Source organism: Caenorhabditis remanei, chromosome V (genome assembly GCF_010183535.1).
Source record: "Caenorhabditis remanei strain PX506 chromosome V, whole genome shotgun sequence".
Classification (NCBI taxonomy): domain Eukaryota; kingdom Metazoa; phylum Nematoda; class Chromadorea; order Rhabditida; family Rhabditidae; genus Caenorhabditis; species Caenorhabditis remanei.
Window position 1 is genome coordinate 3,649,221 of NC_071332.1, and position 22,495 is coordinate 3,671,715.

Genomic DNA, 22,495 nt, shown 5'->3' on the forward strand with positions numbered 1-22,495 from the left:
TCATTTTGTCAAATTTTTAATGGAAAATTTTTTATTTTTCACTATTTTTCCACCAAAATACCCCATTTTTCCTCAATATTCCTTCTCAAACTCCCAATTTTTTTTTCCTTTTTCTCCAATTTTTCGTATTTCTCTCGCCCTCCGAAATTCTCATAATTCAAATTCCCGCCCATTTTCAGAACCAAAAGCAGAAATCCTGCAATATCACCCGAGAGTGAACAACAAGTTGAACCCATCTAATGGACGGAGGCGCCACTCTTGGCAGAGGCCAAGTATTCTCAGTCCAAAATTATAAGGTAAATGAGGGGAAAATTGAGAAAAATCACACGAAAATGGTCATTTTCAATAGATTTTTAGCTTGAAAATGCAATTTTTCGATTAAAAATCGTCATTTTTCGATTAAAAATCGTCATTTTTCGATCAAAAATCGTTAATTTTTCATAAAAAATCGTTTTTTTTTGATAAAACAGTCATTTTCAACAGATTTTTAACTTTAAAATGTGATTTTTCTATCAAAAAGTGTTATTTTCTGGTCAAAAATCGTCATTTTCTATCCATTTTTACCTAAAAATGCGATTTTTCGACTAAAAATGGTCATTCTTCGATCAAAAACGTCATTTTTTAACCGATTTTTGACTTTAAAATGCGATTTTTGTGTCTAAAATTGTCATTTTCTATCCATTTTTAGCTAAAAATGCAATTTTTCGATCGAAAGTCCGCATTTTTCGACCAAAAATCGTCATTTTCTATGGATTTTTGACTCTAAAATGCGATTTTTCGATCACAAATCGTCATTTTTTGATCAAAAAATCGTGATTTTCTATCGAATTTCAACCTAAAAATCCGATTTTTGGGTGAAAAAACTCGAAAAATCATTCAAATTAACCCATTTTTCTTCTAGAAAGGAGCCCGAATCTGGCACCGACACCCTCATCTCGTATGGATCGGTGGCGTTCTCGAAGAGGATATCAGTTTTCAGACGAGACAAGTCAGACTGAAATTGGAGGATGATACGGTAAGAGCGTTTTCAGATGAATTTTAATGGAATTTTGATGTGAAAAATGTGAAATTTTGCGATTTTTTCATGCGGAAAAATTGATATTTTCGATGAAAAATTGTGCGAAAATCGGTATTTTCGTATAAAAACTGGTAATTTTCTCGATTTTTCAAAAAAAAATTGAGTTTTTCGCTCTAAGGCTACATATTTTTCGCATTTTCCAGTTCAAAACTGCATTTTTAAAAATAATTTTGTAATTTTTTAAATGAAATTCAAAAGATTCTGATTTTCGATAGAAACCTTCAAAAAAATCACATTTGTCAACTCAAAAACATAAAATTTATTCAAAAATCCAACGGAAACAGTCTATTTTTCAACGAAAATCTTCATAAAAACGAGATTCTTGAAGATTTTTGCTGGAAAATAGACTTTTTCAATAATTTTTCATCGAAAAATGGGATTTCCAGCCAGTTTTCAGACAAATTTACTGTTTTGGATGGATTTATGAAGAAATTTGATGTTTTTGAGTGGAAAAATGTGGTCTTTTTGTCGAAAAATTATTAGCGGCCCACCTTTTCTTACAACTGCGCCCCACCGCAAACGAGAGTATCGGCGAGAGACGCAGAGTTTTTTCTGGCGCGAAATAGAATTTCACCATATTTGATCTATTTTTCATTATTTTATCCAGAAAATCGGCAAAACAATTAAAAAAACTTGTGAAAATAGATCAAAAATGATGAAAATATGTTTCGCGCCAGAAAAAACTCTGCGACTCTTGCCGATACTCTCTCGTTTGCGGTGGAGCGCAGTTGTAATGTAAATGCTCGGCTAATAGAGTTTGGAGTGGATTATTGTATAAAACTATTTTTTAAGTTCAATTTTCAAGATGTTTTTTCGAAAATCGAAGATTTTCCTTGAAAATACTCTGAAGACATCAATTTTTTCACCAAAAACTACGGAAATATCTCAAAAATTCATCTTGTCAGTTTCCTCGTTAAAAAATCGGGAAAATTACCAGTTTTTTGATGAAAATACCGATTTTCGAATATTTTTGTTGTAAAATAGCTCTTTTCCGCATGAAAATTCGTGAATTTTCACATTTTTCTTATCAAAATTTCAAATTTTCAAGGATTTTCGTTCTAAAAGTCAATTTCTCCTATCGATTCCCTCCATTTTTCCACACAGTCGAGAAAATGTCCATCGAAAAATCGTCCTTTTTTCATTTTTTCAAACAAATTAGGCATTTTTGAATTGAAAAATGAATTTTCGACGAAAAATTGACGTTTAGAGTGTATTTTTGAATAAAATCTACTTATCAAGGCTGAAAAAATGACAATTTTCAAGAATTTTCGTTCTAAAAGTCGATTTCTTCCATTATTCCATACGGTGGAGTACGACATCACCCGACGAAAATGTTTCTGAAAATTGTAATTTTCAAAGTGATTCTAACTCAAAATTTGACTTTTGCCACTTTTTGAGCCGAAACTCCTCAAAATTCTCATTATTCTGCCTCTGAAATCCCATTTTCAAATGGAAAATGTATGAAAATCGATGCTTTTATAACTAAAAATGATATTTTCAGACGTAAAATATTATAAAAACCGTAATTTTTCCACTTTTTAAGCTGAAAACCCTGAAATTTTTTAGATTTTGACCAAAAATGTGACATTTTCTTCGCAAACGCTCAATTTTCAGACGGAATTTCTATTGAAAATTCAGAAAATTCAATCAAAAATAGTCAGAAATTGATATTTTTCAATGTTTATGAGCGGGAAATATGATTTTATCACTTTTACAGCCCAAAATTGATATATTTTTGTGTCAAAAAACGATGAAAATCTGTCATTTTGCCAAATTTTTCGTTGAAAAATTATCCTTTTTCGGTATTTTTCCACCAAAAAATCACATTTTTCATCAAGTTTTCTTCTCAAACTGCCCATTTTCATTGAATAATTCCAGACGGTGGAGTACGACATCACCTCCCTGGAGCAACTTCCATTCCTCCGAAACCCCGCCTTTCTCGTCGGAAAAGATGATCTTACGTTGCTCTCGTATCTTCACGAGCCGGCGGTTCTCCACAATCTTCAAGTCCGTTTCGTGAATAGTCAATCGATATACACTTACTGTGGAATAGTGCTCGTCGCAATCAATCCATATGCAGATTGTTCTCACATCTACCGAGAGGAAATCATTCAAGTATATCAAGGAGCCGGAAAATCAGCGAGAGAAATGGATCCACACATCTTTGCAGTCGCCGAGGAGGCTCACTTCGATATGGGTGCATTCGGAAAGAGTCAATCGATTATTGTGAGTGGAGAGTCTGGAGCTGGAAAGACGGTATCTGCCAAGTTTGTGATGAGATATCTGGCTTCGGTGGCGGCGAGTCGATCGAGAAGTGATCAGGGACGGACGACGATTGAAGCGAGAGTTTTGGCTAGTAATCCTATCATGGAATCTATTGGAAATGCCAAGACTATCAGGTAAATTGCAGAGATTTTATGAAAAAATAGGGGATTTTCTCCAATTTTCCACCTCTGAAATCCTATTTTCATGTGGAAAAGGTGTTTTTCGAACTAAAAGTGATATTTTCAAACGAAAAATGTTTCTGAAAATCGTTATTTTCGCCACTTTTTGAGCCGAAAACCCTGAAAATTCACAGATTTTAACTAAAATTTGACACTTTCTTGAATGTTTTTAGCTGAAAAAACCGATTTTCTTGTTAACAAAAGATGAAAATCTGCCATTTTGCCAAGTTTTTCGTTAAAAAATTGAAATTTTCTCATTTTTCTACCCCTGAAATCTCATTGTCAAGTGAAAAACGTATGAAAATCGGGGTTTTTCGAACTATAAATGTCATTTTCAGACAAAAAATTTTCTGAAACTCCTCAAAAATTAATTTTTCCCCACTTTTTAAGCTGAAAACCCTGAAAATTACGAAGATTTTGACCAGAAATGTAAGATTTTATTCCATAAAAAATGTAAATGGAGAGAGAAATTTTTTAAAACTTTTTTTGTTTTCGATTTTTATGGCTTAAAATAAGGAAATTCCTCATTTTTCTACTCCTGAAGTCTCATTTTCAAATGGAAAATGTGTTTTTCTAACTAAAAATGGCATTTTCAGACGTAAAATATTATAAAAACCGTAATTTTTACCACATTTAAAGCTGAAAACCCTGAAAAGTCTTAGATTTTGACCAAAAATGTGGCATTTTCTTCCCAAAAACTCATTTTCCAGACGAATTTCTATTGAAAATTCAGAAAATTCAATCAAAAATAGACAGAAATCGATATTTTTCAATGTTTTTGAGCAGGAAATCTGATTTTATCACATTTTCAATCATTTTTATGCCGAAAATTGGTATTTTTGTTGTAAATTAAGTTAAAAAACGATGAAAATCTGTCATTTTTCCAAAATGTTCGGTACTTTTCCACCAAAATACCACATTTTTCCTCAATTTTCCTTCTCAAACCCTCAAAAATTGCCTATTTTTCCAGAAACGACAACTCCTCTCGCTTCGGAAAGTTCATACAAATCAATTTCTGCGAACGTGGCCGTCGAATCATCGGAGCGGAAATGAAGACGTACCTTCTGGAGAAGAGTCGTCTAGTGTTCCAAGCAGGCGGCGAGCGAAATTATCACGTCTTCTATCAGATGTGCGCCGCCCGAAATCATCCGGTACTCAAAGATCTTCATCTGGGACCGTGCGAAGCTTACGGATACTTGACTCAAGGAGGTGACAGTCGGATTCCTGGAGTTGACGATCGTGCAGATTTCGAGGAACTTCTCAAAGCGCTCCAGATGCTCGGATTCGATGGAAAACAGATCTCCGAAGTGTTCCGTCTTCTCGCAGGTCTTCTACTTCTCGGCAATGTTCACTTCGAGAATGGAGAGTCGTCGTCGGCAGTGTCCCCTGAATCCGCTCAGGAAATCTCAAGATTGTGTAGAGAGATGTGGGAGATTAGCGAAGGAGATTTGAGAGTTTGGCTGACGAGACGAGAGATTCGAGCGGTTAATGAAGTCGTGACGAAGCCGTTGACGAAGAATGAAGCTGTGAGATCCAGGGATGCTCTCACGAAGATGTTATACGCGCATCTGTTTGGATGGCTCGTTGAGAAGATTAATGAGGCGTTGAATGACAAGGAAAAGGCGTCATCGCCAAGTAAAAAACGCTCCGATCGCTTTATCGGCGTCCTAGATATCTATGGATTCGAGACGTTTGATATCAACTCATTCGAACAGTTTTCCATTAATTACGCCAACGAGAAACTTCAACAACAATTCAATCAACACGTTTTCAAGTTGGAACAAGAGGAATATGTTCGGGAGGAAATCGAATGGGTCCGAGTGGATTTCCACGATAATCAGCCGGCAATCGATCTGATTGAGGGACCAGTTGGAATGATCAACTTGCTGGATGAGCAGTGTAAACGTTTGAACGGGAGCGATGCGGATTGGTTGAGTCAGTTGAAGAATAGTACGGAATTGAAGAGGAATCCACAATTGGCGTATCCAAAAGTGCGGAGTAACGATTTTATTGTGAGACACTTTGCGGCGGACGTCACTTACAGTACTGATGGATTTGTGGAGAAGAATCGGGATGCTATTGGAGAGCAACTGCTGGATGTAGTGGTGGCGTCGAGGTTTCAGATGATGAGAACTGTTATTGGACCGGCTGCCGTGTCTTCTGGAGCAAATGGAGCCACTGGAACCCCTGGAAAACGGACCACCAAGAAAACTGTCGCTAGTCAATTCAGGGATTCACTGAAAGAGTTGATGCAAGTGCTCTGCTCGACACGCCCACATTATGTTAGATGTATCAAGCCGAACGATAGCAAGATTGAATTTGAGTTTGAGCCGAAGCGTGCTATACAACAATTGAGAGCTTGTGGAGTCCTCGAAACCGTCCGAATCTCCGCAGCCGGATTCCCGTCTCGCTATCCTTATGAGGAATTCGCACGACGATACCGGGTGCTCTACACGAAAGAAGCGGCGATCTGGAGGGATTCACCGAAGAGATTCGCAGAGTTGGCGTGTCAACAGTGTCTGGAAGAGGGAAAATATGCTGTGGGAAAGACGAAAATCTTCTTGAGAACTGGACAAGTTGCGGTGCTCGAGCGAGTCCGATTGGATACCCTTGCTGTTGCGGCGACGATGATTCAGAAGACGTGGAAGGGATTCGTGGCGAGACGAAAGTATGAGACGATGAGGAAATCTCTTCTGATTGTTCAAGCTTCACTGAAGGCGTTCTTGGCGTTTAGAAGGATCAAATATCTGCAAATGCATCGCGCTGTTATTACAATGCAATCGGCTACCCGTGGATTCTTGGAGCGTCGAAATTACGAGAGAATTCGAAATGCGACGATTGGAATTCAGGCGGCATTTAAAGCTCAGAGAGTCCGAAGATATGTGGAGAAACTGCGTTACGAGAAGTCGGCGATCACAATTCAATCGGCGTGGCGTGGATACGCGGCGAGAAGAGAGCAAATTGCGAAGAGACGGAAGGTGGTCATGGTTCAGTGTGCTGTTAGGAAATGGTTGGCGAAGCGAAGGTTGAGAGAACTCAAGGTCAGAGTTTTATTGCTGCTGAAAAGAGCAAAGATTTGGGAGAAGTTGATCAGAAATGCTTGTTTATACACTGCCCGACATAAATATAGAGCCACTTGTGATTATCAACTATCTCACAAAAATGATGATACTTCAGGAAGTTTTCAGAACGGCAAAAATATACATTTGTGAACTCCAAAATGTTGCATGCAAAACATTTTAACTCTACCTCTTTGTTTTTGGAAAAATCGAAAAAATGTGAAAAATGGCTTCAATCTATCCGACATAAGTATAGAGCCACTCACAAAAAGTGTCAAAAATGAGATAATCACAAGCTAAAAATATTGAATTCGGAATCTTCTTTGAAAGTTAAGTTGGTTAGAGATATTTCTCCAACATTTTCAGTTGAAAACTTTTGAGAAAAATGAGAATTTCTGCAAATTTTCAAGCCACTCCATTTTCCGTTTGTTTTGTCCAAATAAGTTCTATCTATTATCTGATTTTTGTCTATATTGAGTGTGTAACTCATGAATTAAGGTTTAATAAAGTTTTTGTAAACATTTGAATTCTTTTGAACAACTTAGGTTGTCTCAAATCAGAAAAGTCGGAAACTTTTTGAAATTTTGCCTGCATTTACATCGAAATTTCTGGTATTTTCCATTTTAACTAATTTTTTTTGCTTGTCAAACACCGAACTGGTCTTGTTGTTTCGTTTATCAACATTTTTCGTGAATTAGCTCTACTGTAAATCTGCAAAAAAAGTAACAACATGAAATTTTAGATCAGAAAAGTTGAAGCAAAATCATCAGATAATTTAAAATTCATTCAATGAGCAATTATGACAATAATTCAGCATAAATCATTGTTATTATCACAGATTTGTTGCATTTTCAAAATTTTACTGAAGGCGTTGCACTTTTTACCAGAGCTAAAAATATACCCTCTGTACGATACAGGTGAAAATTCATGTTGCTACTTTTTTTTGCAGATTTACAGTAGAGCTAATTCACGAAAAATGTTGATAAACGAAACAACAAGACCAGTTCGGTGTTTGACAAGCAAAAAAAATTAGTTAAAATGGAAAATACCAGAAATTTCGATGTAAATGCAGGCAAAATTTCAAAAAGTTTCCGACTTTTCTGATTTGAGACAACCTAAGTTGTTCAAAAGAATTCAAATGTTCACAAAAACTTTATTAAACCTTAATTCATGAGTTACACACTCAATATAGACAAAAATCAGATAATAGATAGAACTTATTTGGACAAAACAAACGGAAAATGGAGTGGCTTGAAAATTTGCAGAAATTCTCATTTTTCTCAAAAGTTTTCAACTGAAAATGTTGGAGAAATATCTCTAACCAACTTAACTTTCAAAGAAGATTCCGAATTCAATATTTTTAGCTTGTGATTATCTCATTTTTGACACTTTTTGTGAGTGGCTCTATACTTATGTCGGATAGATTGAAGCCATTTTTCACATTTTTTCGATTTTTCCAAAAACAAAGAGGTAGAGTTAAAATGTTTTGCATGCAACATTTTGGAGTTCACAAATGTATATTTTTGCCGTTCTGAAAACTTCCTGAAGTATCATCATTTTTGTGAGATAGTTGATAATCACAAGTGGCTCTATATTTATGTCGGGCAGTGTAGTCGAAATTCTGCAGAAAATCGCTAAAATTTGGAAGGAAATCGCTGAATTTTGGCTGAAATTTGGCTGAAAATCGCTAAATTTTGGCTGAAAATTGTCAATATTTGGCTGAAATTTGGCTGAAAATCGCTAAAATTTGGCTGAAAATTGTCAAATTTTGGCTGAAAATTGGCTGAAAATCGTTACAATTTGGCTGAAAATCGGTAAAATTTGGCTGAAAATCGTCAAAATTTTGTTGAAAATTGTCAAAATTTGGCTGAAAATTGTCAAAATTTGGCTCGAAATAATGGAATTTCAGCTCATTTTTTTTGTTGAAGAAATCTAATTTTCGTTTGGAATTTTTTCTAAAAATCGTCTGAATCCATCTGAATTCAGCTCGAAATTATAAATTTTTCAAAAAATTGTTGGAAATCCTCTGAATTTTCTTTATTTTCGATCAAAAATGCTTGATTTTTGCTGGAATAATGTAAAATTTGGATGAAAATCAATCGTCGAAATTCCTTTGAAAATCGTCTGAATTATTTGAAAAATTCTGAAAATTTGCTCGAAAACTTTCGAAATTTCGCATACTTGTCTAAATCTGAACATTGTTTTGGCAGAATTCTTCTAAATCTGGCTGAAAATCGTCAATATCACTCCCCAAAAACCCCTATAATATTCCAGATAGAAGCCCGTTCGGTGGGACATCTCCAGAAGTTGAACACTGGTCTCGAGAATAAGATCATCGAGTTGCAGATGCGATTGGATATTGCTGTAAGTTTGAGAATTCGGCTGAAAATTTAAAATTTCCGAGCGAAATTTGATCATTTTCAGACAAAAATTCCCCCCATTTTAGATTGATCAATATGCAATTTTTAGCTTAAAAATGGCCATTTTCTGACAGAAAGTTTCAATTTTTATCAACAAAAAAAAGTGAAATTTCAGCTGAAAATTTCTCATTTTCTATCTTTCCCAGTCAATTGCTATTTTTGGCTAAAATTTGCAAATCTGTTTCTGAAAATGGCTCATTTTTGGCTGAAAATCACTCATTTTTGTCTGAAAATCGTCAATTTTTATCTGAAAATCGTCAATTTTTATCTGAAAATCTTCAATTTTTTATGTAAAATCGTCAATTTTTTGCTGAAATTCATCAATTTTTGTCTGAAAATCGCCAATTTTTCTAAAAATTGCTAATTTTTCTCAGAAATTTGTCAATTTTTATCTGAAAATCGTCAATTTTTTGCTGAAATTCGCCAATTTTTTGTCTAAAATTGTCAATTTTTGTCTGAAATTCATCAATTTTTATCTGACAATCGTCAATTTTTCTCAGAAATTCATCAATTTTTTGCTGAAAATCACTCATTTTTGTCTGAAAATCGTCATTTTTGTCTGAAAATCGTCAATTTTTGTCTGAATAGTGTCAATTTTCGGCTGAAAATCGTCAATTTTTGTCAAAAAATCTCTAATTTTCAGTCATTTTTCGAGTAAATGCTCTAATTTTCTCTCTGAGCAAAGAGCATACAACAGAAGCAATGTTTGCAATCAGAGAGGGAGCCGATGACAATCAGCTCATGCAAAAATGTTGTCTTATTGTTTGCGAGGCGAAAAAATATTAGCAAATATTAGAGAAACATTTTGTGCTTTCTTCGATTTCTTCTTAATCAAAAATCCCCCTCTCAAAATGAATGGAAACCAAACTTTTTTTTGTTGTGTTTTGTCAAAATGGCAACATTCGGCTGTTGCTCCCTTTTACGATCTGTTTTATTTGCTCTTTTCGGAATATTTGATATACAGAGAATGCAACTTTTTGAGGGAGAAAAGCTTTTTGTGAATGTCCATGTTTGCAACAAATCGCTTTTGGATTGTTGACCTCATGAAGTTTTTATTCTGGTTTGAATGTTTGAAAATTCAATAGGATCATTTTCTGTCGAAAAATATGAAATTTCAGCTGAAAATTGGCAGAAAATTTCAATTTTTAGTCGAAAAATAGTCAAATTTGCACCAATTTTTGTCTGAAAATCAAAAAAAGATCTACTGACTGCTCACCTCTCAATTGGTAGATATTACCTAGGCTAGATAGAGATTTCAGCATAGTTTCAGTAGAAAATACTTGGAATTTCGGGACGAAAAGTCAGTTTTTCAGTCTGAAAATAGTTTTACATTTAGAGAAAGATTTTTTGCATAAACTCTATTTTTCAGCGGAAAAATTAGACTTCTTTGAAGGAAAAAAGATTTAAAAATAGTGTTTCTGCATTCTTTTACATATCTCTCACTTTTGGACTGAAAAAATCTAAATTCATGTGAAAAATGAGCAAAATCAGCAGGGTTTTTAGTAGAGAATCTAGAAAAAAACCTATTTTTTTGACAATTTCTTGGAAGATTTCTAGTTTTCTCTTTTGTGATCTCAATGTTCTATAACAGGATATTGTTAGACATTTTTTATGAAAAAATCGAAATTTATCTGAGAAATGAGTATGTAGACTTGAAAATTGTGATTTTTCAGTTCAATTTTATGCGTTTTCTGAAATCGAAATCGCCACTTCCTAATTTGGACTCTGAAATTTAAAGTTTTCTAGGAAAACTTCGAATTTTCTTCTCAAAAAATTATATTTTTAGTGCAGTTTCGTCCATTTTCAGCTAGATTTTAGTGACTTTTTCTTATTAGCCCGGCACAGTTCTTACAACTGCGCTCCACCGAAATGCCTGAATCTCTCAATTTCGCACACAATTTTGTTCAGTTTCGGTAGAGCGCCGTTGTAAGAAGCGTGCCGTGCTAATAATGCATAGTTAGATTTCTCACGATCACTTCCATATCCCATTCTTAACTTCAAATAAATACTCAAAAAGTTATCCAGATTTCTCAAAAAATCTGAAATTTTCGCTCAATCGGCTATCCTATCCCAACCTTTTTTGTTTTGTTTTTCCCCCTTATTCAAAAAGTCAATTGCCCCCCTCTACTCGAGTATTTTTGTGAATATTCAGTGTTGTGCTCTCACTCTCTTTCTGTGGTGTGAACTCCCAATGGGACTCTCCTTCTTCTTCTCCATCTCCGCCTCCTCCTCTTCAGAAAATTTGAGAAGAGAATTTTAGAATATTTTCTCAAAACGGGTGTCTCCAAGAGGTCCCCATGTTCCATGTCAAAAGTTGCTCCCATTAATCATCAAATGTTGGTCGGCTGGTGGCAGTTGCTCCGCCAGATATCAGATATTTGTCACCGGAAGAAAGTTTTTTGGTGGATTTTGAAGATTTTGACAATTTTGACCCAAAAAATGTCGAAAATATGGCATTTTTCAGTCAAAATCGCTCATTTTTTTTTGTGGTCCTAATCTTTGAGTTTTTAACAATGTTAAAAGTCATTTTTAACTCAAAAGACAAGTTACGAACACAGTCATTGGAATCTCCAATCCATTGTGCTAACAAACAAAAATCAGTTGAGAAGTGCTCACTTTGAAACTTATTTTTTTGTGAGCAGCCTCATTTTTCTCTGATTTTTGACAATCCAAATATGATGATGATATTATGGAGCACACTCGGACGTACTTGAGAGAGAGAGAGTTCGAAAATGATTTTTGCTTCCTTCTTCATGCTTTTTTTGTTGAGAAAAGATATTAAGAAGTTGTGTTTGCAAACATTTTCTTGAGCCCGAAAATCCGAAGTTTCTGCTCGAAATTTCATCGTCCTCGGTAGTTTGGTGTTTTCAGAAACAAAAACTGAAAGCTGACGGCGTGAGGATTCTGAATCCGTTTTCAGATTTCCCATAATCGCAAAATGAACCTATCTATGTTGCAATTCTGCAAAATCTGAAAACGGATTCAGAAACCTCGCGTCGTCAGCTTTCTAGTCATAACAGGTTTGCTGGAAACACCTATATTCTTTTGGATCATATAGTTGTGAAACTTACGGTCAAAAAAGGCGAGCTTCTGTTTGAAATTCCAGCTGAAACGGATATGACTCGAAAGCTTACGATGTGAGGATTCTGAATCTGTTTTTGGATTTCGCAAAATTGCAAAATGAACCGTGCTATAACTCAGTTCGTTTCGCGATTTTGAGAAATCTGAAAATGGATTCAGAATCCTCACATCTTCAGTTTTCTAGTCATAACAGGTTTGCTGGAAACATCCAATTTCTTTTTATCATAAAGTTGTGAAACTCACAGTCAAAAACGGCTTGAAATTCTTGAATTTATCGAGGTGAAACAGATATAACTAGAAAGCTGACGACGTGAGGATTCTGAATCTGTTTCAAGATTTCGTAAATTTGCAAAATGAACTGTTTTCATTTCGCGATTTTGAGAAATCTGAAAACGGATTCAGAATCCTCTTCACCTTATCATTTTTTCTGGAAACATCCCATTTCTTTTTGATCATAAATTTGTGAAACTTACTGTCAAAAAAAGGCGAGCTTTTGCTTGAAATTCTAGCTGAATTTCGCGATTCTGAAAAATCTGACAACGGATTCAGAATCCTCACGTCGTCAGCTTTGGAGCCATATATACCTTACCCCTCTTGCCCTCCACTTGATCCTAATGATACTCTGACGTATCACCACGTGTGACCACCTATCACTTACACGTGAGCCCCTTCGCGTTCACAAAAAGTGAAAAGTCCGGAAATCACGGATACGCTATAGAGGAGCAGGTTGTATCAATACATATCAATCGCCCTCTGGGCACCGCCACCCGCAGAGATGACAGTTTATTTGAACAAAAAATTGCCGTCGATTTTTCGTTTGGGAGGTGAGAAAACGCGAGATGATAACCACCACCTGTGTGGCGTGGCCAGTGCCATTAGTTTTCCCACGAACAGTTTTGAAGAGAAATTTCGTATCCGTTCTCTTTCACTCTCTGAATATATTTCGTTTTGGCTTCTCTTTTCTGCTAGTTTCTCACAAATAGTTGACCTCCAAAGAAGATTTATTAGTTCTTCGCACGAGAAGAGGTGATTTGGAGATTTTCGTTATCAGATAGTCACATAAGTTCCTTCTCAAGGCGTGTTTATAGCGTTTTGAAGTTGAAACATTTTCAGTTATTTGACACTGAAAAATGTGAACTTTAACTCAAAAAATGCTGAATTTCGAACGGCTAGAAGCCTTGATCTTCATTACTGTAGTTGATAACTATTTCCAGCTCTTTGAAATCCAGAAAATAGTATATTTTCATCATTTCTGACTGGAAAAATGGCTGAAATTTGACATTTTTCTTTTCGAAGAGCTAGAACTGTCCGTATAAAAGTGAAGAATTGTTCTATATTTTAGTATAAAATAACTGGAATTTCAAGATGTTTTTTTTTAATTTAAAATGCTATAACCGTCTAGATCACATCTTGAAGCTATGTGATTAGATAATCGTGCGAATGTACGTGACAGTTAACCTAGCTTATCTTCTATTGTGATTCGTTTCCAGCTTAACATGCTGATTTTGAGCTCCGATTTGTCTGAAATTCTCACATAATGTCCTAATAAGTTTTCCAACTGACTACACTTCTCACAGAGTTATGACTTCTAGTATTTGGAATTTCAGCGTTTTTGTGTATTTCTAGAGCTGATGGTGAGAGGATTTTCCTTTATGAGAGTTTCCAATATGCCTGAAATCAGTTTTTCAGTCAACCGCAAATCATTTTTCTGTACATTCCCATCACCTTTACACACCATCTGTGTCAAGACGATTGAACTTTTAATCGTTTTTCCTGTTTTTGATCCTAATTAGCCTAATTAGCATTGTTTAGATGAGAAGATGCTGATAATGTGATCTCTCGACAAACTACGTTTTTTTTTATTCTCCGCCGCCCATCATTGTTTGACTTCTCCATCTTCGTCGTCTTCTCCACTTGAAATCTCGTTTCCTTCCTCTCTCTCTCCATCAAGGAAAAACGAACATTCTCTCTTTTTTGTTGGTATGAGAATGCCATTTAAGAGGAGAGATACCTCCCATAGCCCTTTTTTTGGCGTTCACAAGATTGATAGCTATGGGATTTTGTTGGCACTAGAGGAGGGAGGAGGAGACGCAGAGAGTGTGGGAGAATCGTTTCTGAAATTCTGAGTTTTGAGCTCAAAATTTTTGCTGAAAACGGTTTTGAACCGATATCTTCGGAATTTCGAGATTTCGAGATTTCGAATTCTATAACTCATCTGAAAATACCTATAGAATGCTGAAACTTCGATATATAGAGTTTCAAACTATTCCAATCCTAGCTTCTGCTCTATTTTGAGTCGTTTCCTGCTTGATTTTGAGCTCCGATTTGTCTGAAATTTTCACAAAATGTACAAATTGGTCTTCCAACTCACTAGACACTTCTCACAGAGTTGTGACATCTAGAATCTGAAATTTCAGCGATTTTCGTGTATTTTTAGAGTTAATTAGCTAAAAAGAAAAGTTAGAACATCTAGAATCGGAATTTTCAGTGATTTTAGTGTATTTCTAGAGTCACTAGCTCTAGAAATACCCCGAAATCGCTGAAATTTCAGATTCTAGATGTCATAACTCTGTGAGAAGTGTCTAGTGAGTTGGAACACTTTTTGGATAATTTTGTAAGAATATCAGGTAAATCATTGCTAAACATCAGCATTTCTAACTGGTTACGACTCATGAAACAAGAAAAATCTAGGATTTAGAGATTAGAATTGTCTGAAACTCATATGAGATAACCAGAATCATCCAAATAACTAATTCTCGAAATTTCAGCATTCTATAGGTATTTTCAGATGAGTTATAGATTTCAAAATCTCAAAATTCCGCATATTCCGGTGATTTAAAAAAAACTAGGATTTTGTCATTAGAATCGTCTGAAACTTGTATGAGATATCTGAAACCGTCCAGATGAGCGATTTTCGAAAATTTCAGATGGGTACTTTCAGATGAGTTATAGCATCTAGAATCTAGATTTTCAGCGTTTTTTCTGAAGAATTTTGAATTTTACTGACCTCAACTCAGCTGGCAATTCCTTGATTCCTCAAACTTGAAGAGTATCTTAATGGCATCCTAGAGCAAATTCTCAGACAATTTTAGAGCTGAAAATCTCTATTTTTCTAGTAAAAACCAAGTTTTTAAAAACTTTTTGGACCTAGAAACACGATTTTCTACCTAAAAAACCGCAAAAAAGGAAAAGTCTTCTATAATTTTCCATCCCTTCCGATAGTAACAATTAAATAACTATAATTGTTTTTCCAAATTGTTTCCAATTTGACGAAATTAAAAAGAGAACTAGGTGATCCACGCAATGGACGGCGGTAAACTTGTTTCTCTCTCTCTCTCTTTCTCTTGATTACATTTTAATTCGATCACCTGCGTGTCGTCCAGATAGCCATGACCACTACCACCACAACAATCATTCCATCTAATTTCAGAACGCACGAACCAAAGAAGAGACGGAGAAGTTGACGACGAAGAGCAAGGATCTCGAGAAGACAAAGGCCGAGTTGGCCATGATGGAAGCGGAGAGGTACGTTTTGATTTTATTAGCACGACACGCTTCTTACAACCGCGCTCTACCGAAACCCAAGAAAATTGAGAGCGAAATTGAGAGACTCAGAGAAAGGGCATTTCGATGGAGCGCGGTTGTAAGAACTGTGCTGAGCTAATAAGAGAAAATGAATAATTGTTGAAGATTGACGCTTCTCGAAGCACGACACCGAGTGGAAGTGCTTCAGGAGGAGGTGGAGCGACTTGAGACGGAATGCGATCTGAAAGAGGCTCAACGTGGTGGAATGGAGACGAAAGTGGTGGATTTGCAGAGTCGATTGGAACAGGTAAAAAATTACTGAAATGGGAAAAAATAGGATTCAGATATCTTATCTCAACATTTGAATAGTGCAGAAATACAGAGAGTATCGGTCTGTACGGCGGAAAATCAATATTCAAATTTTGAGAATGGGTTCAGATTCTGAACTTCAGAATCCTTATGCATTCAGCTTCCTAATCATCTGAAAGTCATCAATTAGCTCTCAAATTGAAGCTGAAGACATGAGGATTCTGAATCCATTTTCAGATTTTGGAAATATTCAGAATGAACGGAGTTACAGTATTTCTGCTCCTTTTGACGTTTTATGAATTCTTATAGCGGATTCAGAATCCTCACGTTTTCAGGATCAATTAGATAATTTCTATATTGAAAGTTGAAGACGTGAGGATTCTGAATCCGCTATCAGAATTCGAAAAACGTCGAAAGGAGCAGAAATACTGTAACTCTGTCCATTCTGAATATATTCAAAATCTGAAAACGGATTCAGAATCCTCGCGTCTTCAGGATCAACTATAGGAATTCTATTTAATATAAATGAATTCGAAGCTGAAGACGTGAGGATTCTGAAAATAAAAATACGTTTTCAGATTTTGAATATATTCAGAATGGACAGAGTTACAGTATTTCTGCTCCTTTTGACGTTTTCTGAATTCTGATAGCGGACTCAGAATCCTCACGTCTTCAACTTTCGAAACAGTAATTATCTAGTTGATCCTGAAGACGTGAGGATTCTGAATCCGTTTTAAGAAATCGAATTGTGTGAAAACAAGTAGGGATATTGCGGTTTTTGTATAAAAAGTTAATTTAAAACCAATGTAACTTGGCTCATTTTGGGATCTTTCCAGTCCTATCGATTCATTTTTCCGCTCAGAATTCTAATTTTGAGCCAGAAAACCAGTTTTAAGTGGACTTTAGATATAAAAATAATTATATTCTGAAAGTCAATGTTCAGCTCATAAATTGATTCCTGACTGCTGAACACTGATTTTTCAGCTCAAAAAATGCTGTTTTAGCTCAAAATATTGCAGTTTTCAGGCTGAAAACACAATTTTGAGCTCAAAAAAAAGAGTTTTTAGTTTGAAAAGTTAGTTATAAACTTGCAAAATTCTATTTTAGTAATGCTAACTATGATTATGCTCCAGATGACGTTCTAGTAGGATTTCTTCTAAAAATTTCGATTTTTCTTGAAAAAATTCAAAAAACTTCCCCAGATGACGTTCCCATCTCAAAAATTCTCAATTTTCTCTCTGAAAAAGTCCCCGATCAGTCATAAAACGTGTCCCCTAATGTGACCAACTTTCTCATTAGCTTCTCCAGCTTCTCCCAGTGTTTGCGCCTTTGTTGAAACTCCCCACAAGTTCTCCATTTTTTCATCACAAATGTTTCTCTGAGAGTTAGCTGTTGTAGTTCGGGTAGTCGGCGGCTCGCTTTGCTCTACTCACAATGAGTAAATACATAAATGATGAGTAGAGGAGAAGGAAGGGATTAGAAGACACAGAGACACAAACACGGTGTCGTTTTTCCACAATTTTTATGTTTCTTTTGACATTTTTATGAAAAAAAATCTCGCTATTCTGAATCAGATGGCGTGAAGTGGGCGGAGCCTAAATTGGACTCGTTCGCCCTCAAACTTGTAGTTTAAGTCAAATTATGTGGAGTGGGCGGAGCCTAAATTTGGTTTTTTGATCCCTTGAACCCCTTGAAATCAGATGATGTAATCTAGCGTAGAAGGCGGAGCCTAAATCCGTGACATTTTGATTAAAATATTTAATGAAACTTATTTGAGTCCGATAGAACACATTTCGATCATGAGAATTCCAATTTTTGCAATCAGAATCGGCGGAATTTTGACAGAAATCAATTTACGAAGTTTTTTTCGAGCCACAACTCGTTTCCTGTCAGGATTCGGCTAGTTTTGTGTGCGGAAATGGAATCCTCATGTTCGAAATGCTATTCTTTCAAATTTATAGCGAGTTTGTTCAAAATCTGAAAATTTGAAGTAAAAGAATTCCAGGAAAATCGAAGATTTTCCCCGAAAAAACTCGAAGATTCGTGCGTTTTTTGACCCCCTAGAACCATAAAACTTGATGTTTCAGTCAGATGATGTAATCTAGCGTAGGAGGCGGAGCCTAAATCCGTGACATTTTGATCAAAAGATTTAATGAAAATCTTCTTTTCTAATGAAACTTTTAAAAATCTCATTTCCTTTCTTTTGTTTTTAGTGCAAATGTGAGTTTTCTCCCTACTTTTATGGCATCTTTTGTTAGGAGAATAACAAAAAAACGTCACTTTTCAATTTCAGCTTAATTACCAGCCATCATGATAGTTAGAGCCACAGCAGAGAACAATTGAATTATTTTTTTGTTTTTTGCCACTTTCTTAGGCTCTGTTCGATGAGAAAATGCCACTTTTTAGCAGTTTTTTAGCTGGAAAATCGGATTTTTCATAGAAAATTGAGAGTTTCATCTCGAAAATTGTCTGAAAATGTGATCTAGGGTCCCATTTTGTGATTTCGCGGAATTAAATTTAATTTTGCCATAAATCTGATAGAACACTATATCGATCATGAGAATTCAATTTTTGCAATCAGTATCAGCAGAATTCTAACAGTAATCGAGTTTTGTTTGAGCCATAACTCGTTTTCTGTAAGGATTCGGTTAGTTTCGAATGCGGAAATGGAATCCTCATGATCGAAATGGTTTTCTTTTGGATTTTTGGTTCTGTAATGTCACAGAATATCTTTGGGATGCTAAAGCAGATTTTCAGACAATTTTCGAGCTGAAAATCTGGATTTTTGTATTAAAAAAAACCAATTTACCAGCTAAAAACCCATGAAAAGTGATACTTTCGAGCTGAAAATCTAAATATGTTTCTATAAAAACTGCTTTGAAAAATACATTTTTGGCTGAAAATCTCGATTTTTCGGATTTTCAGCGAGATTTGATTCTGTGTTGTTACAGAATATCTTTGGGATCCTAGAGCAGAAAATCGCAATTTTTGGATTTATAGCGAAGTTTGATTCTTCAGGATCGGAGATGCAAAAAAAAAAAGATTTTCTCAATAGAAAACTCGCAAAAATCCATCTTTTCTCCGGTTTTTCTCATCCTAACCCCTTTTCCCAAGTTCCAGATGCAATCAGAATCTGGACAAGCCATCGCCGAGCTCACGGAGCAACTCGAGAAGGCCCGTACCGATCGTCAGCAATGGGAGACTGAACGACAGAAGATGGAGGCGGAGTTGCAAACGGAACGCGCCGCCCGTCATGCTCTCGACTCGGAAGTCGTCGCGATGAGAGAACAGCTGATGAAGAATGTTGATTTGTTTGAGTCAAGTACATTCCAGAAAAGATCGAGTCCCAAGAAGTTGAGAGATGAGGACGGTTGCTCGAGGACCACTTCGAATTTGAGTCAGTTGACAGGCTCGTTTACTGCTGAAACTGCTCCACGTGGATCGCCTGAATCCCTTCTTGACAACATGGCTATCACTTTCGAACAACTGAGAATGATCAACGATTTGCGGCAACGAAATGAGCATTGTCAACGAGAAACGGAGCGAATGAAGGCGATTCTCGAGGCGTCCACTCTTATCGAGACGCTTGATAAGAAGACGTCACTGAAGGCGTTCGAATCGATTCGCGTTGGAGAGCTGGAGGGAGCTTATAATAGGCTTAAGAATGATATGGAACGAATTGTTAGCGGACAGAATGGAGCAACTCATTCGGTGTTTGAGAGGATTATGGAGGAGAACGAGAGATTGAGGGATGAGGCTGTCGAGTTGAGATCCATGTTGTCTAGTCATTTTGAGAGACAATCTGTCGCTGGAAGTAGTGGATATCGGAGATCACCGAGACCTGACTCGGGGCATTGCTCTGGAGCGGATTCGGAGGATGGAAGTAGTGCGGCGGATTTGGAAGAGGATTTGTGTATTGAGCGGCAGTGTCGACATTTGAAGAATTTGGCTGAGTGAGTTTCAGCCCGAAAACTGAAATTTTGAAGTGAAAAAGTGGGAAATTCGGAAAATTTCGGCCGAAAAACTTGAAAAAAATATCGGAAAACGTCGAATTTCATAACATTTCAGTGGAAATTGGCCAATTTTTTATTAGCAGCTCACCCTCTCTTACAACTGCGCCCCACTGTAAACTAGAGAATGTAGGCGAGAGACGCAGAGTTTTTCCCTCGCACCGACACAGTTTTTGAGATATCCTCGCTATTTTCAGAAGTTTTTTGTAAAATTTTATAAACAACAGCAAAAATAGGTCAAAAACTGTGAAAACCTGTGTCGGCGCGAGAAAAAACTCTGCGTCTCTCTCGCCGATACTCTCACGTTTGCGGTGGGGCGCAGCAGTTGTAATTAAAATGCCCAGCTAATAAAATATCCAAAAATTCGTGGATTTTTGTCCGAAAAACTGGAAAATTCGTGTAAAAATATCAGAAAACGCTGAATTTTCATAAAATTTGACTGGAAATTTTTCAATTTTTGAAGAAAAAATCGAAAATTTTTCATCCAAAATGCTGTTTTTGTCCGGAAAAGTCTGAAATTCGTTCTAGTTTTCATGAAAGTTGACTTTATATTTTTGGTCGGAAAAACTGGAAATTCGGTTTTCTTTGTTCGAAAATTTCCTAAATTTGACGAAATTCTCATAAACTCGCACGATTTTCAGAAACCTCACCCGTATGCTCACAAATCAAAATCTGGAAATCGAACGTCTTCAACAACAACTTCGTTTCAGCGAATCGCAGACTGTCTTCGTAAGTTTCAGCCTGAAAATTTTCAGATTCAGCAGTGTTAAAAATATTCTGAAAGCGTCGACATCATCCATTTCCTTCCGCCTCTCAAGCAGATACTTTTGTTACTCACAAATAGATTGATATCTCTCAATACGTCGTGTCCGGTTTATTCGGAGAGGGGTGTTGTATTCTCTTATGCGCTGGGTTGATGACGACGTCTTCACTAGAAGAAAGTGATGTGACAGATGACTTTCCCTTTGAGAAAGTGACAATGAGAACTGAGATTTTTTTTGATTTTCGAGTCAAAATTATGGCTTTTTGACTGAAAAATTGGGTGTTTTTCACATTTTTCTTAGAATTTAGAATTAGAAATGTTGTTTTTGAGTCAAGAGCAGTATTTTCAGCATGTTTTTGTGCTGAAAATCTGATTTTTCTAGAATTTAGAATTTCCTCATCAGTTTCTGCCACTTTTTGACCTAGAAATCTTCTTCTTGCCAGTTTTTTTTCTATTGTCAACAATAAATTTGGTTTCTCTCAGTTTTCAGCCCCCAAATCCGCTATTTTCTCGTTCTCAACTTGTGTTTCTCCCCTCGATCGTTCCTTATTCTCCTCACCCATCCGAATGGATCATTTCGACCCAAATTCATCCACACCAATTATGCTCGTAAACCGTCAATTTTATTCTCTTCTTCTTCGCCTTTTCCTCGGATTTTGTTTATTTACCGCAGTTTTTGACCGTCTCTTTTCTTCTTTTTCCGAAATTCGAGAATCCGAGAATTAGAGGTTTTTGTTGTAGAATACAGCGTAAAAAAGATCTCGTTGTTACACACAGAGAAATGTGATACAAGTAGTCAACGCACAGAGAGATGTTTGTATTCTTTTGTATCATACTGGTGTTCGCTTCTTGTCTTCTTGTTCGACGAGACATATCACACGATAGAATTGTTGTGTGATTCGGATTACGAGGGAGAGAGAGAGGCATTTTTTGTTTCCAATTCAATTCATTCGATTGCATAGGTGTTGTGATGGTCAGTGTATAATAGCGATTACATTTGTACACTAAATCTGTATGTATAACTAGGATATACTAGGATTTGGGTCACTATGTGAGGAGGAAATTCTCTGTGAAAATGTTGAATAGATGCATAATTATTAGATCAGCACAGTTCTTACAACTGCGCTCCACCGAAATGCACTTGAAAAATGTCTCTCTTTTTCTCTGCGTCTCTCAATTTCGAACACTTCGGTTTCGGTAGAGCGCGGTTGTAAGAAGCGTTCAGTGCTAATAGGCGAGATTGAGTTCTGAAGTTTTTCTTTCCGCTGAAACCTGGATCAGGAGTAGAAATTCTCGAATTTTAGCTGAAATTTCTGAAAGTTTTCAGAACTGACATGAACAGAACGCTGAAGACGTGAAGATTCTGAATCCGCTTTCAAGATTTTGAGAAATGTGAGAGCGGATTCAGAATCCTCGCGTCTTCAGCTTTCTAGTCATGTCAGTTTTTTTGGAAACATCAACTTCCTCTTTGAACATAAAGTTGCAAAACTTACTGTCAAAAAAGGCGGACTTTTGCTTGAAATTCTAGCATTTATCGAGCTGAAACAGATATGGCTGGAATGCTGACGTCGTGAGGATTCTGAATCCGTTTTCAGATTTTGCCTGGTGTCGAAATTAGCAGAGGTACATTATCTCAAATTCTGGAATTTTCTTATTTTGCATTTATCTGTAAATTGAGTTATATACACACTTGATTATGAGGATTTCGAGTCTGTAAGTGAATTTGTTGAAAACCGATCTGGATTGGTTATGAGGATTCCAGATCGGTTCTCAACAAATTCAATTATAGATTCGGAATCCTCATAA

General features: G+C 36.2%; 1 protein-coding gene across 1 annotated transcript; it reads left to right on the plus strand.

Moving 5' to 3' along the window:
- Window positions 1-239: 239 nt before the first annotated feature.
- On the plus strand, window positions 240-20,770 carry GCK72_017088 (uncharacterized protein; the record flags this gene model as incomplete). The annotated part of the gene is made up of 10 exons (XM_053731880.1): window positions 240-296; window positions 902-1,015; window positions 2,957-3,477; window positions 4,493-6,563; window positions 8,856-8,945; window positions 15,513-15,607; window positions 15,773-15,914; window positions 19,037-19,869; window positions 20,568-20,655; window positions 20,711-20,770. The coding sequence occupies 10 exons, from the start codon at window positions 240-242 to the stop codon at window positions 20,768-20,770; spliced, it is 4,071 nt and encodes a 1,356-aa protein (XP_053580793.1).
- Window positions 20,771-22,495: the final 1,725 nt, after the last annotated feature.